The following is a 22,309-nucleotide window of genomic DNA, read 5'->3' on the forward strand; positions in this document are numbered from 1 at the left end:
TTGAAAGACTTACAATACTAAGTACTGGCAAGCACGTACAGAAATGGGTACTCTTGTTCAATACTGGCAGAAGTGTAAATTGTTAAAACCACTTTGGAAAACTGTTTAAAATTATCTACCAAAGCCGAATATATGCATACCATTGTGACCTACCAATTAAACTTCAAGGTATAAACCCAAGAGAACTATGTACATATTTGTACTGGAGGACATGTACAAGAATGTGCCTAACAGCACTATTTTAACAAACCCAAACTGGAACACAAATTTCTATCACTGGCAGAATGGATAAATTAATTGTGGTATATTTGTACAGTTGAAATATATACAACGAGAAAAAAATGTGCTACTGTTATACTCAACACAGGGATGAATCTCACAATATTGAGCAAAAGAAATCATGTAAGAGTATATACTGTCTCTATGGCAATGAGATTGAACGGGTTCCAGTTACAGAAAGTTCAAAACCACGCAAAACTAATCTATGATAAGTTAGTATAGTGTTTATCTCTGGGGAGGAGGGTTATATAAACTGGGATAGAACAGGGAGGGGAAGCACTCATAGGGCTGGCAATGTGCTAATTCTTGACCTAGATTGTGGTTACATTCAAGTAAGCTATTTCATTTGCGAAATTCCTGTTATCAGTGTCACACTTCAATAAAAAATGTTCAACATTTTTATATCTAAACCTTCATCTTAACAAGGCAAGAATTTTTTAACATTATGTCCCTTGATCTCACCCATCTCTCCACCATGTTATTATCTAAAATTATTAATTCTTCACTAACTTGATAGTAGACAAGAGTTATCTTAGGCGAAGGGAAGGACAGCACACACTACAGGGGACGTCAGCACAACTGGACTAAACCAAAGCTAAGAAGTTTCCTGAATACAGTCAAACACTTTGAGGGACAGAGTAGCAGCGGTGGGGGTCTAGGGACCACGCTTTCAGGGGACATCTAGGCCAATTGGCATAACAAAGCTTATTAAGAAAATGTTCTGCATCTTACTTTGGTGAGTGGCATCTGGGGTCTTAAAAGCTTGCAAGCGGCCATCTGAGATGCATCAGTTGGTCCCAACCACCTGCAGTAAAGGAGAATGAAGAGCACCAAAGAAAGACACAGGGGAAGTACTAGCCCAAGAGACAAAAGGGCCACATAAACCAGAGACTTCATCAGCCTGAGACCAGAAGAACTAGATGATGCCAGGCTGCCACCAATGATCGCCCTGACAGGGAACACAACAGAGAGTCCCGGATGGAGCAGGAGAAAGGTGGGGTGCAGAACTCAAATTCTAGTAAAAAGACCAGACTTAATGGTCTGACTGAGATTGAGGAACCCGGAAAGCATGCCCCCGGACTCTCTATCAGCCCAGAACCAAAACAATTTCTGAGGTCAACTCTTCAGACACAGATTGGACTGGACTATGGGACATAAAAATGATACTCGTGAAGACTGGGCTTCTTAGCTCAAGCAGATATATGAGACTAAATGGGCAGCTTCTGCCTGGAGGTGACATGAGAAGGCAGAGAGAGTTAGGAACGGTTGAATGGACACAGGAAATCAGGTGGAAAGGAGTATGCTGTCACAGTATAGGGAGAGCAATCAGGGTCACATAACAATGTATAAATTTTTGTGTAAGACACTAACTTGAAATGTAAACTTCCACTTAAATTAGAACAATAAACAAATAAAATTATTCTCACTCATGATGGATATTGGTAAGAGGGTGGTCTGCCTTTACAATTCCCACCCAGGCTACCTAAGCTGAGGCGTTGGGCTCAGCGCATTCTCTGATAGGCAGGCTGGGAATTGGGTCTCTCTCTCCCTCTCCCAGTCCCTTCTGCTTCTCAGAGAAAGCCTTCTCCCTGTTCTGAACCCACAGTAACTTTCTCTGTCTCTATGACTACTTAATTCTATGAAAAGTAACTAATCTTATAGCTAGTGGGTGAAGAAATGTTCTTTCTGGTCATGCAGCCATGGTCACAGGACTGTCATGCTGTTTGAATTTGAACAAAGCTTGGCAACAGGATGAACAGGCCAGGTGCAAGTGAACAAAGGCCCCTTCCTCTTACCCCTTGTCCATGTTCCCATGCATGAGGTATAAAACCCTAGACCGCAATGCCTTGCAGCCTTTCGCCTGCAACATAAACTTGGAGCCTTATGAGTGCAGAAGAGATTTCCTGTGACAGGTCACCTAGCACAGCAGTCTGAGAGAGGCAGACCCCACAATAAACCTCACCCATTCATTTGTGTCCTAACTGCTATATAAGTAAAAAGAAGCTGTGATCTTGCCACTGGGTAATGTCAATTAATTACTGAGAGTTACACCGTGGCTCATTAGAAATATACTTCCTTTTTTCTTTTCTCTCGCTAAACATACTTTACCAAAGGTATCATCACTTGTACCCCCAACTCTTGTAGTATCTCATTTTTTGAGTACTTTCTCCAAAAATGTTTTCAATGTGCATCTTTGAGTAGTCAACCTTAATATTTTTATTAAGCCCTCACATGTGAATGACAATTTAAACTCTTGGTCTGAAAGCTTTCAGATTTTTCTTTTCCTTTGATAATCTTAAATATCAGTTTGTATCTAGATGTGGGTATTTCCTTCTCTCATAGTTGCACTCTATGGCCCTTTCAGTCTTCATTTTAACTTTTTCTCCTTCTAGGCTTTTTTTTTTTTGACCCAAATGTTGGCATATCTACCTCTATTCTCCATCTTAAATTTCCTTTTGTATTTCTATTTATCTTTTTTTTGCTTCCCTCTGAGTTTCTCAATCTGATTTTCCAACTCCAGTTTATTGTTCAGTTGTACCCATTCTACTTTTACTCCATTGTTATGTTCATTTTAAATATTATACTTTTTTAATATTTATACTTGTTCTTATTCTTGTATCACGTTGCTAAAATCTTCCTTTTTCTCTTAGTGTTTATTAGTATTTTATTTTAAATTCTGATGGTTTATGTAATCCAGTTTGTTGTTGTTCTTTTGAACCAGTAGTATCTCTTGGTTATCACTTTCCTGTGGCCTGTGAACTCATTTACCTGGTGGCATGGGCTCTTCTGATAGTATACAATGGGGAAGGGTCAAGAGCTCACCCTTTACTCTGCACTGGGAATTTCAAAAAGAGAGAAGGAGACAAGCTCTAGGGTGAAGCACCCCAGTACTAAAAAAACACAGTTAATCATTCTAGTTTATTATCTACCAAGCAATCCTTCAGATCAAGGCTTCCCCTTCTGACAGCATGGGAGAAATGGCAATGGGAGAAAGCACTCCCTAGAGTCTAGGGCCTAGCTTATAACCTACCAGTCCTGAGTCTGGAGAAGTAATGCTCAAGCTAGTCAACGCCTACCTGTTTTCCCCAAACCTTCATTCAAAAAGGCTTTTGTGCTGCCCTGATTTTATCTGTGAGGACACCTGCAACAGAGGTCTGGTTCACTGTGCCCGTACCTGCTTCGAGAGAACAGGCAATCAATCTTCTCTACTGAATCCACTTACAGTCAGTCAGCCACCTATACCCTCACCACAAACCACTTCAAAACATCCCCCATATCTCCCCTGTGGGTTTTACCTTTTTTTATTTTGTTTAGTTAGTTTCTCCAAAGCTGCTCTTGGGAGAGTAACAGTAGCCAATACTAAATGGTCATTTTAGCTGTTAAATGAGTTTGGAAAATGAACTCAAATCTATGTTATGCAAAGTGCATAAGTGATATCCAAGTCCAATTAATTATAATCCAAACATACTAAAAGAAACATTCTAACCAAAATATAACAGAACTTTACATGGTTTTATTAATATACATTACTGTTATAGAAAACAAACTTCATACAAAAAGTTTTATACAGATAAAAAAAATCCTTGGCTACACAAAGCAATTTATGTGTGTACACACACAGATAACTATCTTACATCATTATAACTATACATATTTACAAATACACTATTTAAATTATTTTACAATGTACGAAAATGAGGAGAGGAAATTAGAAAAGCAAATGAAAGTGGATGAAAACTTGAACCAAACAATTGTTAGGTTTAAAATACTGCAAAACTACTTTTAAAAATCTAGAAAAGAAAGTCATTTCTTTGAAATACCAAAACTACACTGTCAATACTATACCACTGTTACTTTCATTTTGATACCAAGTTCTAACATATTGAAAATAAATATCTCGACCAATAACAGGTAAGCAAATCAATCAATGACTGGAACAAGATGAACATGCTGATTTGAGATGAAAGAGTCAGCAAGTAATAACAAATGTAGATCATCTAGTAATCCCCCCCCCAAAAAAAAACTCTCTAGTTCCCCATTTAAAACATGAGGAATTCCAAGCTTCTGTGTAGTATGCAATATCAATTAAAACTCCAAGGAATTCAGCAACTTATCTGTAATGTAAGAAAATGCTAAAGTTATGATTCTATTTTTCTGATATGACCACTGCACAAAGCACTGATCTTTTAAATAAGCTCTACTTGGATTATATTGGTGTTAAAGAACTAGCATTTACAGAATCAGTTTGGTAAGTTTATCACTGTACTTTGATTTTGCAATAATTTAATGAATTTAAAATCGGTTAAGAGACAAACTAGGAATGAAATAACCCACTACATGTGTTATCATACAAGCAAATTAAATCTCAAGTATCAAAGTCATTAAGAAATTTTAGATTTGTAATGGAATTTGGAAATTTCAAACTAATAAACATCACTACCATATACAAGTTAATTCTTTCAAAAATATACATTTTCTTTATAAGTCAACAGAAATCATATTTTAAGATAACATTCAAGTAAAACAAAAAAAAATCAGTTTAATTTCTTAAAGATAGAGAAAATGGTAAAGCACAGTGCATCTGAAAAATAACGAGACCACTGTTTTCCTTAAGCTATTTTTTTTAAAGGTTCTTTAGAAGCAGCTTCCTCCCCAAATTCCCTATTATTCAATCTCACATTTCTGAATTATTTAGAAATTTAACTTCACAGTGAACTGCTAAACATCTCTTGAAGATCTCATTAGCAAACCAGTTGCTTCAAGAGGATATGTAAATTAACAGGTTATCTAAAGACAATAATTCAGATTGAATCTAGAAACAGGGATTTATAATTCAAAAATATTCAGAACCCTTCAAACTGAGATCTATGTCTAAATATGGTTTCTATTCAGATTTAATTCAGATGTAACTTCACTTTAAATCAAGTGTTTTTTGTTCAAATAATTATGACAACAAATCAACTGAAATTTTCCTTAAGAAAAAATCCAAAATATTTAAGTAACTGGCTCAGTGCTTACAGGAAAAACCTGCTGATAATTTTAAATATTATTGCCTTAATAAACTTGTACCAAAAAATGGCTTGAAGAAACATGTCTGTGAACATTGGTAATAATGTAACATAGTAAATCATGTATCTATTCAGATGACAATGGACTTCATGTTTATGAATTTTTGTTTTGTATTTATTCACTTTAACGTATTTTTAGCACTACTAATTAAAAATGTGAGACATTAAATTACAATGACTACACAGATTTCATTGGTTATAAAACATACTTCTATTTAACAATGTATTCTTTAATTTTTCTTCATCTATAAATTAATTAAATCATCAGATGGATTTCCCCCCAGCTTAGACTCATCAGCAACTGGAAGCTTGAGGAGATGCCTTGCTGATCTGAACTGCAGCAGGCTTCACTCCAAGCACTTCCCTGGAGATGAGGTGACCTTAGACGCCTGCACAAGCAACCATCTCCCACCAGTAACTGAAGCAGGAATTCTACTGGATGTTTCACATCCACTATTCACATCTTCAGTGACTAACAGGCCATTAACTGCACCATTACAGTGTCAAATATTTACTAGTGTCTTGAAGTGTAACCATTAACTACCTGCATTTTAATTTTTCAAAAAGCTTCATTAGCTGCTGGAATCTTTCTGAGACCTAAAAAATTAAAAGTGAGTGTTAATTATCAATATTTCAGTATTTTTTTTTTATCACTGATGAATACTTTTCATAAAACACCTAAAGACAGAAAGTTACCCTCAATAACAGATGAAGTAATACTTAAGAAAAGGAAATATCTTCATATGAAAAGTGACCGCTAATTTAATTTTTGAATATTAAACTTACTTATACAAGCAAACATCATTATAAAATTCCTTGAGATCAAATAAGTAAATAAGAAGACAACAGGAAAAAATCTGGATCTTTCCATTCAACTTCTTCCATAATCACCAAGTTTTTATTTAACAGTCCTATATTAAGTGCCATACTTTTAAAGAAGCTGGCTATTAAATACCTAGATATTTTAGACATTTTAGAATTAAATTAAATCTAATAGTAGACAAGAATTATCTTAGGTGAAGGGAAGGACAACACACAGTACAGAGGAAGTCAGCACAACTGGACTAAACCAAAAGCTAAGAAGTTTTCTGAATACAACACCTAATACTTCGAGGGACAGCATAGCAGGGGCTGGGGAATGGGGACCATGGTTTCGGGGGACATCTAGGTCAACTGGCATAACAAAGTTTATTAAGACAGTGTTCTGCATCCCACTTTGGTGAGTCACATCTGGGGTCTTAAAAGCTTGCCAGCGGCCATCCAAGATGCATCAATTGGTCCCAACCCACCTGGAGCAAAGGAGAATGAAGAACATCAAAGACACAAGGAAAACATTAGCCCAAGAGTCAAAAGGGCCACATAAATCAGAGACTCCATCAGCTTGAGACCAGAAGAACTACATGGTGCCTGGCTACCACCAATGACCGCCCTGACAGGGAACACAACAGAGAGTCCCTGACAGAGCAGGAGAAAAGTGGGGTGCAGAACTCAAATTCTAGTAAAAAGACCAGACTTAATGGTCTGACTGAGTCTAGAGGAACCTTCAAAGACATGGCCCGCAAGACTCTCTGTTAACCCAGAACCAAAACCATTCCCGAAGCGAACTCTTCAGAGAAAGAATAGGCTAGATTATAAAACAAAATACTCGTGAAAAGTGTGCTTCTTAGTTCGAGCAGATACACAAGACTAAATGGGGCAGCCCCTGTCTGGAGGCCAGATGAGAAGGCAGAAAGGTACAGGAGCTGGTTGGATGGACACAGGAAACATGGGGTGGAAAGAGGGAGTGTGATGTCACATTACAGGGATTTCAACTAGTGTCACATAACAACGTGTATAAATTTTTTTATGAGAAATTAACTTGAGCTGTAAACTTTCACTCAAAGCACAATTAAATAAAAAAAAAAAATTAAATCTAAATATTTAGAGTTGCAACATCTATGACTCAATAAAAACCAAAAAACCAAACCCACTGCCATGGAGTCAATTCCAACTCATAGCGACCCTACAGGATAGAGTAGCTGCCCCACAGGGTTTCCAAGGAGCTCATGGTGGATTTGAACTGCTGACCTTTTGGTTAGCAGCCAAGCTCTTAACCACTATGCCATCAGGGCTCCTATGACTCAATAGAGATGTAAAATTGGGTAGTTACCTGATTTGGATTTTTATTCAACTTGGCAGCTAAACTAGTAAATGTTTTCACTGATGGACCTCTTTTCTGACATTCCAATAAAATTTCTCGGTCATCATTTCTGAGGGGAGAAAAATATTATTTAACTTTTGTACATCAGAATAGAAGGATAACAAAAATTCTACCGTCTTAATGACCAGCAATAGGGGGTGACACTTTTATTAAAAACCACACACACAAAAAAAGTGTATATACTAAAATATTGACAATGGTTATCTTTGAGAAATAATATTATGGATGATTTTAATCTTTGCACTCATCTGCATTTACCAAATTTACTACAACTAATTTACTATTTTTCTAATCACAAAATTAAAATTTTTTTTATTCTACCTTTAATGTATACAGTACTTTAAAAATCAAGGCCCAAAGATGATCACAGACTTAATAAGCAGAAGAACCAGAGCTAGTATAGAATCCAGATCTTCTAATTCTCTGCTTTTTCTATATGGTCTGAATCAATGTATATTATTACAATCGCTGATATTTTATTCTGCCACTCGCAAGTTATGAAATGGGGACAGAGAGAATTGCAGTATTCAACAAAAATGATCACCATTTTTTAAGAAAATTCATCTTCCCACATAAAAGTACTCTAGTCAACTATGGAGACTGTGCACCTCTATTCCAATAATTCACAACCGTGGTTACCTGTATGTCTGAAGTGGGATCTAGAAATCTGCATTTCTTAAAAAGTTCACATAAAAGTCAAAGTACAATCCATTTATGAAACCTTTTGGAAACTTTTAGGGGAAAAACGCAAGTTACAAATATTCCAACTTTTTGCCTTGTTTCAGCATCTATAATTCTTCCTTTCTAAAATGTGCTTCTATCTGTTCCTTCCATATGAAAGAATTCTTTTTAATTAAAAAAGTAAAGTTAAAACACAATGAAAAGTTCTGCTAAAACGCACCCCTGGTTAAGAGCCACTGCTCTAGTCCCTTCCACAGTAAAGCTGGCTGCACTTGGAATGTATTTCTCCTAACTCTGGCCACTTTTGAAGTCATTGCTTTCCTTAGTTTAGGATGGGATAAGACTATGAAGATATGACAGAATATTTCTGGCCTCTCAAAATATCCTGGTGATTTAAATGTCTCAGAACTAGATTCTTACCTTGTCCATGAAACTATAATTTCTCCTTTCTTTTTAATAACATTCTTTGCAGAAAGGCTCGTGGGAGAAGTGGCAGGTGCTGCTGATGAATCCTGCATCCCTGGGCTTGCTTTTAATGCTGAGGGATCTTTATTTACTGCAGGGAACCTTTTCTTATTGGCTTTCCTTTGGCGAGCTTCATCATTCTCTCCAGAATCCTGAGTGATTTTCTTGGCCTTTTTTCTACTGGTTAAGTCTATTTCCTTTCTTTGTTTTTTCTGAGAAGAATGACTTAGATCAGAAAGGTTTTTTCTTTTTTTGTGGGCATTATCCAAAGCCCCAGGCAACTCTGAACTAACAGAATTTGATTTCTGTGCTGATTTTAAATCATCCCTTTTTACCTCACATGGACTGGGAGATTCTGTGGTCAAATCAATACAAGCTTCCTCAACAATGCATTCCAAGGGCCTATCTGCCACAGGCACCTTTTCTTCCTTACAGTTCTCTTCCTCTATACATATCACCTGACACCCTAAACCTCCATCAGCTACAGCAGAATGGTTAGCTTCATTTTTACTCTCGCTTGAAGCATCTTGTGTCAAATCAATAAAAGCACCTACAGTATCCAGCTGTAAAGAACTGTCTAATATTTGAGCATTCTGATTTAAGTTGCCTCCAGAACATCCCAACTGATCAATATTTAGAACTGTCACTTCCAAGAATTCTCCCAAGTTTTTGGTCTCAGTGACCGGATCTTTTGTTAGGTCTATGTATGCGTTTGGAAGATGATCCTCAACAGACTGTGGCATTTCTTCCATTGGGGGCAATTCCTCAACGCTTTCTGGCACTTTTGGCTCCCACACTTGATGCAATTTGAAACATTCATCAGCCACTTCATGACTATCACCCACTTTACCTGAAGCATCCTTAAGAAATTCATATATATCAGGAACCTGTGTTTGTATCACAGAGTTCTGGTCTTCATTAGCCAATCTACTGCCATCAACATTTTTGCTGGATTTTTCCAATTCATCCACAGATTTAAAAACTGAGTTATGACAAGAAGTACATTCTTTCTCTGTTGCTTCATCAGCTTCCTTTCCCACTCTAGGCAAAGATGCCAATGATTCATCAGCCATGATACTCTGTTTAAGACTAGGGGAGGCAGATGGTGCTGCACGCCGTATTTTCACAATGAAATGATCGTTGGACTTTTCCATTATGACAGCATGCATGGGCAGATTAGGGTGGTACTGAAAGCCTGGAGCAACAGACCGGCTTGTCCATGATGAAGAACAACTTGATTTACTGCTTGAATTATCAGACTCCAGAGCTAAATGAATATCTTGCTCAGATGCATCCTCTTCCTCAAGTAAGGCATCTTCACTAAAATGGGCACTAATAACTTCTTCCGGAGTTGAAACAGACGAAACCTCAGGCTTTAAGAAACTAAGATGACCATCTGACTTCAGAGGTGATGGTACTGTTAAAGAGACTGCCAGATCTTCAAGAAGTACAGAAGAAATGCAGGGCTTGCTCTTTTCTGAACTACATATGTTATCTTTACTTAAAGCTATGTTAGTGGACACTTCAAACATACAACTTTCATCCAACACATCAGGATGAACTGGCAATGAAAGCCCTGAAGATAGAGATGGTCCTTTTTCAGATGATAATAATGACCAATTGTCATCACTAATCATTTTAGGACTTGGAGGAACTACCCCTGAAACGAGCTCTTCCGTTGTACATGCTGGTATAGATTCACACTTAAGACTCTCTAACAGTTGTTTCTCTGGGGTTTTTAACTCCCACTCACTTTTTTCATTACCGTTAACACTGCTGTCCAAAAGATCAGAACCTTGCAACAAACTTTTAAATATTTCACCCATCTGTGCATCACTCACTAAATTAAAAGTAAGGCTAGATGCTTGTTGTTCAGTAAGAATTTCAAAACTACGTTCTGGCTTCAAAGCTGCATGCTGGGATGCCTGTGCATCTTCTACAGTGCTGCCTTCCGTTCTTCCTGGCTTTGGGGTGCTCAGACAGTTTAGTTCCAAGGAGGGCTCCTGCGATTCAGAGTTCTTTATATTATCAAAGCAAGTGTTAAAACTTCTTTTAATGCCATGCTTTACTGTGTTCATATCGAAGTTGTTTTGGTCTTGATGTTTTTCCTCAGATTTTTTACATCCCAGTAAAGACTTCAAATCAACAGAGTCTTCTGATTTGGGGGGTTTTACTTTCAGTATTTCTTTGTTGGAGTTCTCCATATTCCCCTTCTGACAATTTGAACGCTGCACTTTTTGTTTGTTTGTTTTTTCAAGTTTTCCTTCATCACTATCACTTCCAAAGTTTATGGAATCACAAAACTTTACTAACATTTTTTTAAGCTTTGCAAACAAATAATCAAGTTGTTCATCTACAAATTTCCACAGTTTTTTTTTCATATCTGGTAGTTGCTGTTCAAATAAACGATCAACTATGCCATTCTTTTTAACTTGCTTAAGTTTAGATTCTATAATATCACAGAGATTCTTCTGTAAAGTGGCCACTGACTTAGAGATTTTGGATAAATCAAGGTGTCTAATTAGTGATGTAAAACTCAAAATTGCTGACTCAATAATTCTATGAAACTGTATTAATGAAAACTTTACCTTGAATTTCATATAATTTTTCCTTATATGTTTTCTTATCATTCGCAACATGTGCATAACCTCTCGTAGAGAAGACGGTGCAGCAATAATTTGAACTATTTTTTCCAGGCTGGAAGTGCTCATTGTTTTCTCTTTCTTCCCTGTTTTTGAATATCGATGAGAGTCATTAGGTGTCTTACTACATTTGTTATTGGTCTGATGGATTTTTACAGAAGATGTTTTCCTATTATCTTCACCCAAATGCACAGTACTTTTTCTTCTTCCTGGGTTAGTCTTTGTGTTCCGCACTTGAGCAGAAGCTCTAGGTTTGGAACTTTTTTCAAAATTTTTTTGTGATTTTGATGTTTCATTGTCACTTATAATTTCTCCTTCTTCTAAGTCATCTGTAGATGAATTCTTACAGGAGTCTACTTCTGTACATTTGTCAGATTTGCAAACTGGCTTTTGATTTTCCTTATTGAGATCATCAGACTGACTCTTGGAGGTAGAATCAGCTGAATTTAGTGGAAAAACATCTATGGAAGAGAAAAGTATATTAAAGTCACATGCTACTAAATCTTAGTCATCTGACATCTCCAGCCAAAAAAATGAAATACTAAAGCAATTCATTCTTTTAAAAATCTTTTTTAAAAAGCAGAATTTTAATGTCTAGTACTTATCCATGTCGTTGGTCTTTGCTACTCTTAAAATTTGCTCAGTCATCGAGATAGAAAGTAGAATAAACGTTATTAGGGGCCAGGGGGAGGGTATGGGGAATTGTTGTTTAATTGGTATAGAGTTTCTATTTGGATGATAAAAAAGATCTGGAAATAGATAATAGAACACTGGGAATGTACTTAACACCACTGAATTGTACACTCAAAAATAGTTAAGATGGTAAATTTTATGTTATGTATATTTTACATAACATAAAAAAAATGCAAAAAAAATCTGCTCAGAACATGTCTGACAACAGCGATAGTGTAGAGTTTGGTCTTTTGGATAACTATTAGACAATAGTTCAGGATAGCTTTACTTCATGCTAGCAGCATCACTTCACACCTCAGTTTGATGATGACTTTTGAACAACAAAAGCATCTGAAAGCAAGCAAACAATATTTGAGACAATCTGTCCCACCACTCTCTTTTGTATAGTGTTACCTAAAGGCTCAGTTTCATTTATACTTAACACTGGGCTCTAAATAGTATGTCCATTAGTTATGTTACCAAAAAAGAAAATGAAAAAGCATCAGTTCACTTTGCTTATGTATTTTACATTCTCACAAAAAAAAGAAATTACAGAAAAAAATATAAACTATTACCTTTATGGCTGTTATTATATAATGGAACTCGAGATGGGCTTTCCACTCTAAGAACTTTTGCCACAGGTCTCACTGGACTATTCAGAGGACTGATGGCTTCTGGAATAGGTCTCAGGTGATTAAGGTCAATGCTCAGAACCGAGTTCTCATCATCATGATATACCGAGTTTGTTTCATCAACTTCCATTCTGTGGTCCATTAACTCTGTCTTCTGCAATGAAGATTCTATAGTTTCTTTAGGTAAGCAAGGCTCCATATGACAAGACTTACTCTCAACAAGTGGTGTACCCACAAAAGAAGGCTCAAATTTTGGGTTACCGTCTTCTGAAAGGCTTACTGGCAAAATGCCAGCTTCTTCAATTGATGGCTGCAAAATGCTCTCACTGGATTCAGCCACTTTTGTTGAAAAATCCACCTTCGTTTCCATACTTTCAGAAATACCACAAGAATTTAAACCATCGTTTCTTTTGGTATCCACTTCCAAGCCAAAGTTTTGAGAAATATCTGTTTGTAATACATCCATTACCACGGGAGTAGTCTTTGCACTGTCAATGGTTTTTTCCATTTCTGTTGATGGAAACAAGGATTCTGTTTGGTCCAGTTTCACAGATGCTGAAAAGAAAGTCTCTGTACCACAGAGGGCCATGCCACAAGGCACAGAATTCTCAACAGATTTAACTAACACACTTTTTTTTTTTTCCATTTTGCTTTCTGGAATATTGATCCTGAGTTCAGATGCTGCTGGAAGAGCATCCTTTGGTTCTAGTAACTTCGATTTGGTTTCCTCTGTGATATGTTCACTAACAGATGGAACACATGTCATTGTTTTCGCCTGCACCAAGGACTGCAAATCACAAACGCCACTGGATTCGGCAGTATCAGTTATTTTATGCTGATTATCCTGAGAAACAGGCTGCTTTTTAGCAGGAGAAAGAGTTAAGTTCAATTTCTCCATAAAACTCAACTTAAAGTCTTTGCCTTTTCTTTCATTTGGACCACTCTCAGCTTTAAATGCAAGTTCTCTGTCATTCACTCTTTCAGAAGTTTCATTTTTAGAAATTTCACTTTTATCATTTTTTGGCTCATTCTGTCTCTTTAAATCAGTAGTGGTTTTCTTAGTTTCTTTGTTAGTCTTCTGCAAATGTTCTGTAGGTGTTGTTTTTTTTTCATTTCTCACATGTCTGCTTTCTTCTTTGCTTTCTTGTTCTCTTTTCCTCTTATCTTCAGTCCTGTGCCTTTGTGCTCTTAAAGGTACATTTTCCCATTGCTGTACACCATCAACTTCCTTGGAGTCAATGTGTTTGTAAGCTCTACTGCTTGAAAGAAAAGATGTACATCTTCCATCTTGAAAACTATGATTGTTTATACTCCTGTCTCGTTTACACTCTTCCCTTCCTCTTCTCTCTTCCAGATGGTATTTACTGGAATTATGAGATTTTGTTATCTCATTCCTGGAATGAGGAAGCAATGTTTGTTCAGATCTTCTCCGATGATCCTGGTCCTTTACTACTGATTTAGTTTTTTGATCAACTTTTCTTTCTTCTTTGTCCTGTGATTTAAGGTCTTTTTTATTTATATTTTGTGATCTTTCACTTTGTCTTTCTAGTCTTTTGTCATTTTGAGATTCTACTCGAATGTGTGACCTTTCTCGAGATATCTCTTTCTCACGAGAAGAGCTAATGTGTTCACTTTGATAATCCGAATTTGTGTTACTTTTAAACTTTGAATTTTTGCTTTCAGCCTTTGGTTCACCTTTACCATATTTTTCAGAGCGTCCTTGTAGCCTTTGGTCAGTCTCTGTGTTCCTCAGTTCACCACTACCACAGCTCGTACTAAAGTCTTTTCGTATTCTATCAGTTCCTCCACTATATTGACTATGTCTTATATCTTTTTTCTCTCTTCTATTATCCTCACCTGAGTTACCCTCACCAACGTGATAATGCGAACGTGACCAAATGCCATTGGCACAACGTTTTTCGATAGATGGTGGCAAAACTGAAGTGCTCCTTTTTTCAGAATGTGATTTTCCTTCTTTTCCCAGGTTTGGCAGTGAGGCACTATGATGTAAATCTCTAGAAACATCACTTTTCACTCTGGGATCAGTCTTTGAACAGTCATCCAAATGAGGAGATCTGGATTTAAGATCTTTTGTTTTAACTGTATCTGATGCCCTTGCAGTTTTATGATTATTCCGAAAATGTGGAAATTCAGACAATCTATTGAGAAATGGAAAATTACAAAAACAGAACAATTATTAACATGCAATAATATTCCAAATTTTATTCACATGTGACACACTTTAAAATCTTGGAGGCATGCAAAAATTTTAGCAAAACCAATTTTACTTTGTATAAAGGAATATGTAATAAGTGATTCACCAGCTTTCTGCTAAGTGGGCCAGTTTTCCAGACAAGAAACTCTCTTTCACTTGCTTTGATTCAAAGTCTGGAGGACCTTTCAGTTCTCTCCTAGCACTTGCCTATGTCTTCCAGACTTCCTTTACCATGGGCACACAATTCCCAAACTAACCATATATCGACTTCTTCTAGAGAAAGTGAGTACACTATTTTCTTGCCCTCAATCACTCTAGCCCAACAGAAACAAAAGTAAAAGTGAAGTCTTGCTGGACAACAGAGACAAAGTCGAACTCTATGTAACTCCTCATTCTAGTTTTCTGTTTCACATACAATCCTCCAGGAAGCCAAAGTATCAACAGCCATTTTACAGTTGTACATACTGTGCAAAAAGGAAAAGGAATATAGATTAGTGTCTCTCTCCTAGGGGAATGGTATGTATTTACTGTTTTAAAAATATAAATATTAACATCTTCCTAAACTTCCATAGCTTCCTGAATTTTCCTTAAACCTATTATTACAAATTAAATGCATAAAGAACTCTAAAATTTTAAAAACCAAAAGAAAATGAAATAATGTCTTAAAAGCAAATTTGTATAAAGAAGCTAAAGAATGATGGTTACGAGGGTGGGGAGGGATGAGGAGGGTTATTCACTAACTAGATAGTAGATAAGAATTATCTTAGGTGAAGAGGACAGCACACACTACAGGGGAAGTCAGCACAATTGCACTAAACCAAAAGCTAAGAAGTTTCCTGAATACAACCAAACACTTTGAGGGACAGAGTAGCAGAGGCGGGGGTCTGGGGACCATGCTTTCAGGGGACATCTAGGTCAACTGGCATAAAAAAGTTTATTAAGAAAATGTTCTGCATCCTACTTTGGTGAGTGGCATCTGGGGTCTTAAAAGCTTGAAAGCGGCCATCTAAGATGCATCAATTGGTCCAAATCGACCAGGAGTAAAGGAGAATGAAGAACACCAAAGACACAAGGAAAGTATTAGCATAAGAGACAGAAAGGGCCACATAAATCTGAGACTGCTTCATCTGGAGACCAGAACTAGATGGTGCCCAGCTACCACCAATGACCGTCCTGACAGGGAACACAAGAGAGTCCCTGATGGAGCAGCAGAAAAGTGGGGCGCAGAACTCAAATTCTAGTAAAAGACCAGACTTAATGGTCTGAGACTGGAGGAACCCTGGAAAGCATGGCCCCCAGACTCTGTCAACCCAGAACTAAAACCATTCCTGAGGCCAACTCTTCAGACAAAGATTAGACTGGACTATGGGACATAAAATGATAAATGTGAAGAGTGTGCTTCTTAGCTCAAGTAGCTACATGAGACTAAATGGGCAGCTCCTGTCCGGAGGTGAGATGAGAAGGCAGAAAGGGTCAGGAGCTGGTTGAATGGACACGGGAAGTCAGGGGTGGTAAGGAGGAGTGTGCTGTCAAAGTGTAGGGAGAGCAATTAGGGTCACATAACAATGTATGTATAAATTTTTGTATGAGAGACTAACTTGAATTGTAAACTTCCACTTAAAGTACAACAATAAAAAAAAAAAGTGATAAAAAGAAGCTAAAGAAACTTTTAAAAAATATATTAAGTTTACTTCATAATAAAACCTACTTCAATCAGACAAAATTAAGTAGTTAATATATTTATTCTATAGTGACTAATACTTTACTGTATCAGTAATCTTAATTAATGCTATAACTAAAAACCTATCAGTACTGCTATAGTAAAGACACTAGGCATAACTGTGCCAGAATCTAAATTGTTTTACATGTTAAGGCCATACCTGAACAGAAGCTACCATGCAAACAGAGGTAATTAATTCTATACTGTATATATTTCTTTCCAGTTTTAAGTTCATTTTATTGGACAGACTGCTAAAGCATTGAGAAATTAGTACTTTCTTGAAATTACCAACATATTAGAGGAAAAGAACAATCAAGAGATAGCTGCTGGTTCAGAGATACAATTACTTTTCAATACTTAAAAAAGAGAAATATGAAAAGAGGAAAATGGAAATATCCAGAAAGTACTATAACAAAAAAAAAAAAAACCCAGATTAAAAAAACAGAAAACAACAAATGCTGGTGAGGTTGTGGAGAGACTGGAACTCTTTATACACTGCTAGTAGAATTATAAAATGGTACAACCACTACGGAAAATGGTATAGTGCTTCCTCAAAAAGCTAGAAATAGAAATACCTTATGATCCAACAACCTCACTCCTAGGTGACACATGTAGACATATGCACATCTATGTTCACTGCCACATTTATTCACAATAGCAAAAATGATGGAAACAACCAAATTGCTCATCAACGGGTGAATGGATAAACAATTTGCGGTACATACATACAATGGAACACAACTCAACTATACAGAATAATGAACAATATGTGAAACAACATGGATTAATCTGGAGGACATTACGCTGAATGAAATAAGTCAACACAAAAGGACAAATGTTGTATGATCTCACTTTTATAAGAAGTCAAGAATAGGTAAATACACAAAAATCAATGTTGTCTGATGGTTACCAGTGATGGAAGGTAGAAGGTGGAATCACTTTCTAGATAGTAGATACTTGTTATTTTAGGTGATGGGAAAGTCAATACACAATATGGATAAAGTCTGCCAAGAATAAGGAATAATTTTGGTAAATGCTATAACATATACAATTTTGCAACAACAGTAATAACAACCAAAACATATGAGTGGGGTTATGCAGGTATATATGTATGCATATATGTCTATAAAAGGACAAATATGAGTACATGCATGTGAATGAATAGGTGTATCTGTAGGCATACGTATACATATGCTTGTTTATGGTGCAGATATATTCAAATATATAATAAAGCACATAGGGAGCACAGTTATGGAGACTTCCAAGACATATCCAAACACCCCGCGGGATTGGTTTACTGGGTTAAAAGGCTTAGGACCACAGTCTTGTGGGACAACTAAGTCAATTAGCATAACATAGTTCACAAAGATAATGTTCTATATACTAGTTTGATAAGTAGCATCTGGGGTGTTAAAAGCTTTCAAGCAGCTATCTAAGATATAGCTATTGTTCTCTACTCATCTGGGGCAAAAGAGAATGAAGGTATCCAAAGGCTCAAAGAAGAAACTAGTTCACAGAACTAACAGCCCACACAAACCATGGCCTCTTCTAGCCTGAGACCAGAAGAACCAGATGGTGCCCAGCTTCCACTACCAATCACTCTGACCAGGGACACAACAGAAAATCCCAGATAGAATGGGAGAAAAACACAGAACAAAATTCGAATTCCTGAAACAGGCCAGACTTACTGGACTCATATAGACTAGAGGAACTCCTGAGACTATCGCACTAAGATACCCTTTGAACTTGGAACTGAAGCCACACCTGGAGGTCACCTTTCAGTCAAATAATAGACTAGCTTATAAAATAAACAACATCACCCATGAGTAATGTGCTCCCTTAAACTATGAAACTTAATGGTCAACATTTACCCAAAAGCAAAGATGAGAAGGCAAGGAGGGGCAGGAAAGCTAATCAATGAAAATAAAACAAACAGAATGGAAATAATGAGAACGCTGACACAATGTAAAAAAAATCTAACCAATGTCATGAAACAATTTGTATAAAAATTGTTAAATGGCAGCCTGATATTGGTACAAAACAGATACATAGACCAATGGAACAGAATTGAGAATCTAGGGGTAAATTCATCCACCTATGAGCAGCTGATATTTGACAAAGGCCCAAAGTCCATTAACTGGTGAAAAGACAGTCTTTTTAACAAATGGTGCTGGAAAAACTGGATATCCATCTGCAAAAAAATGAAAAAAGACCCATACCTCACACTATGCACAAAAACTAACTCTAAATGGATCAAAGACCTAAATATAAAATCGAAAACGATAATGATCATGCAAGAAGAAATAGGGACTATGCTAGGAGCCCTAATACATGGCATAAACAGAATACAAAACATTACTAACAATGCACAAACACCAGAAAAGAAACTAGATAACTGGGAGCTCCTAAGAATCAAACACTTATACTCATCAAAAGACTTTACCAAAACAGTAAAAAGGCAACCTACAGACTGGGAAAAAAGTTTAGGCTACAACAAATCTGATCAGCATATAATCTCCAAAATATAGAAGATACTGCAAAACCTCAACAACAAAAAGACAAATAACCCAATTAAAAAATCGGCGAAGGATATGAACAAGCACATCACCAAAGAAGACATTCAGGTGGCTACCAGATACATGAGGAAATGCTCACAACTATTAGCCATTAGAGAAATGCAAATCAAAACTACAATGAGATACCATCTCACCCCAACAAGGCTAGCATTAATCAAAAAAAAAAAAAACAAAGTAATAAATGTTGGAGAGGTTGTGGAGAGAATGGAACACTTATACACTGTTCGTGGGAATGTAAAATGGTACAACCACTTTGGAAATCGATTTGGTGCTTCCTTAAAAAGCTAGAAATAGAAGTACCATACGATCCAGCTATCCCACTCCTTGGAATCTATCCTAGAGAAATAAGAGCTGTCACATGAATAGATACATGCACACCCATCCATGTTCACTGCAGCACTGTTCATTATAGCAAAAAGATGGAAACAATGTAGGTGCCCATCAATAGATGAATGGATAAACAAATTATAGTATATTCATGCAATGCAACATTATGCAATGATAAACAACAATGATGAATCTGCGAAACATCTCATAACATGGATGAATCCGGAAGGCATTATGCTGAGTGAATTTAGCCAGTCGTAAAAGGACAAATACTGTATGAGACCACTATTATAAGAACTCAAGAATGGTTTAAACACAGAAGAAAACATTCTTTGATGGTTATCAGGTGGGGAGGGGGGAGAGGGGTATTCACTAACTGGATAAGAATTATCTTAGGTGAAGGGAAGGACAACATACAAATACAGGGGAAGTCAGCAAAACTAGACTAAAACAAAAGCTACGAAGTTCCCTGAATACAACCAAACATTTCAAGGGACAGAGTAGCAAGGGCAGGGGTCCGGGGCCTATGGTTTCAGGGGACATGTAGGTCAACTGCCATAACAAAGTTTATTAAGAAAATGTTCTGCATCCCACTTTGGTGAATGGTGTCTGGGATCTTAAAAACTAGCAAGTGGCCATCTAAGATGCATCAGTTGGTCCCAACCCACCTGGAGCAAAAGAGAATGAAAAACACCAAAGACACAACGAAAATATTAGCCTAAAAGACAGAAAGGGCCACATAAACCAGAGACTCCAACAGCCTGAGACCAGAAGAACTACATGGTGCCCAGCTACCACCAATGACCGCCCTGACAAGGAACACAACAGACAGTCCCTGATGGAGCAGGAGAAAAGTAGAGTGCACAACTCAAATGCACATAAAAAGACAAGACTTAATGGTCTGACTGAGACCGGAGGGACCCCGGAAGACATGGACCCCGGACTCTCCGTTAGACCAGAACTGAAACCATTCCCGAAGCCAACTCTTCACACAAAGATTAGACTGGACTGTGGGACATAAAATGATACTCGTGAAGAGTGTGCTTAGCTCAAGCAGGTACATGAGACTAAACTGGCAGCTCCTGCCCGGAGGCGAGATGAGAAGGCAAAAAGCGACAGGAGCTGGATGAATGGACACGGGAAATCGGGTGGAAAGGAGGAGTGTGTTGTCACATTATAGGGAGAACAGCTAGGGTCACATAGCAATGTGTATATAAATTTTTGTATGAAAAACTCACTTGAACTGTAAACTTTCACTTAAAACACAATAAAAAAAATTGTTAAATGGGAATCTAATTTGCTGTGTAAACTTTCACCTAAAACACAATATTAAAAAAAAAAACCCAGACAATGTAAAATAAAAGAAGAAGTCTTTAAAATTGGACTCATAATTAATAAGTATTTATTCATGGATAATCTGAGACAAATTTTCAATTTTATTTTCTAAGTGACATACTGAAAAAAAATATTTTATTATCTACAACAAAGGATTAACTGTCACAATAGAGAGACAACCGCACTGAAAAAGGAACAGGACTATGAAAAGGCAATTCCCAGAAAACAAATATATAGAGAGAGTCAAACATATGAAATGATGCTCAATCTCACAAGTAGAGAAATCAAAATCTTAAAACAATAGTTTTTGTTCAGACTTATAAAAGATTTTTACTATTCAGTATAAGGTAAGGTATGAAAAAACAATCACGACTGTTGGTGAGGATATGAACAGGAAAAACATTTTTGGAGAATAACTTGTCAGTGGATAACAAAATTTCAAAAGCACATACCTTTTAATCTGGCATTTCTACCTCTAGTACTCTGCCTTAGAGAAACACATGTACAAAGAGGTGTATACAAGGGTATCATTTTAATAGTAAATTTTAAAAAGGCGATTATAGTCAATCAGACATGTCCCTCAAGATGAAATGTAGTATGAATACCGCATCAGCTATGAAATGTTTTTGCCTTTAAAAAACACAAACACACAAACCTGAATCTAATCAAGCCCCTAGTTCTAACTACCAGTTAGAACTGGGAGAGGGGAACAAGCTAAATGACACGAGGAAACAACTAGCAAAATTCAGAGTCGGATATTCTACAGGACAAATGATCTGATTTTTGCAACAAATCATTGGCATTAAAAAAAAAAAAGTTGGGGAGGAAGTAAAGGGAGGTTGTTTATAGAACAAAAGGAGACTTAAGAGACACACAACATAAGGCAATCTGTGGACCTTATATGGATCCTGACTCAAACGACCAACTGTTAAAAGACAACTTTGAGATAACTGGGGAAAGGTGAACACAAAAACCACTAATAAAAGGTAATTTCACTAAAATTAAGAACTTATATTCATCAAAAGGCAAGACAAAGAGAGTGAAAAGGAATGGGAGAAGATAATCCAATACAGTTATCCAAGATATTCCAATACATTTACCCAACAATGGACTCATATTCAACAAGGACTTGTATGTGTAATATGCATTATATTTATTAAACTGTAAGCTCCTAAGTTAAGGTTCTAGTCCACAGAGCTCATAACACATATCTAGAATAGTCCCATACTAAATAAAATATTGCCATCAAAAATCTATTCTATAGACAATAAATAAGTGGTAACTTTGGTGAAGGGTAAGACAGTACACAATACTGGGGAAGCCAGAACAACTTGTACAAGGAAAGGTCATGGAAGCGCCATAGACACATCCAAACCCCCTGAGGGACTGAATTGCTGGGTGGACGGCTGTGGGACCATGCTCTCGGGGAACACCTAGCTCAATCGGCATAACACAGTTTATAAAGACAATGTTCTGCATTCTACTTTGGTGAGTAG

General features: G+C 36.8%; 1 protein-coding gene across 3 annotated transcripts in view; it reads right to left on the minus strand.

Annotated features, from left to right (window-relative positions):
- Positions 1 to 1,670: 1,670 nt before the first annotated feature.
- Positions 1,671 to 22,309, minus strand: part of CASP8AP2 (caspase 8 associated protein 2) — a 57,204-nt gene continuing 36,565 nt past the window's right edge. For 2 of the 3 annotated variants that reach the window (XM_023742484.1, XM_023742485.1), the window contains exons 7-11: positions 12,584 to 14,799; positions 8,650 to 11,797; positions 7,498 to 7,597; positions 5,893 to 5,945; positions 1,671 to 4,394 (exon numbers count right to left, since the gene is read on the minus strand). In XM_023742484.1, coding sequence (XP_023598252.1) covers positions 4,391 to 4,394; positions 5,893 to 5,945; positions 7,498 to 7,597; positions 8,650 to 11,797; positions 12,584 to 14,799 — 5,521 coding nt within the window. In that variant the 3' untranslated portion in view covers positions 1,671 to 4,390. Of the gene's footprint in view, positions 4,395 to 5,888; positions 5,946 to 7,497; positions 7,598 to 8,649; positions 11,798 to 12,583; positions 14,800 to 22,309 lie in introns of those variants that run through there. The other variant, XM_023742486.1, reaches the window with a different exon arrangement.

The sequence above is a fragment of the Trichechus manatus genome, unplaced genomic scaffold (assembly GCF_000243295.1).
Source record: "Trichechus manatus latirostris isolate Lorelei unplaced genomic scaffold, TriManLat1.0 scaffold00211, whole genome shotgun sequence".
NCBI classification, from domain to species: domain Eukaryota; kingdom Metazoa; phylum Chordata; class Mammalia; order Sirenia; family Trichechidae; genus Trichechus; species Trichechus manatus.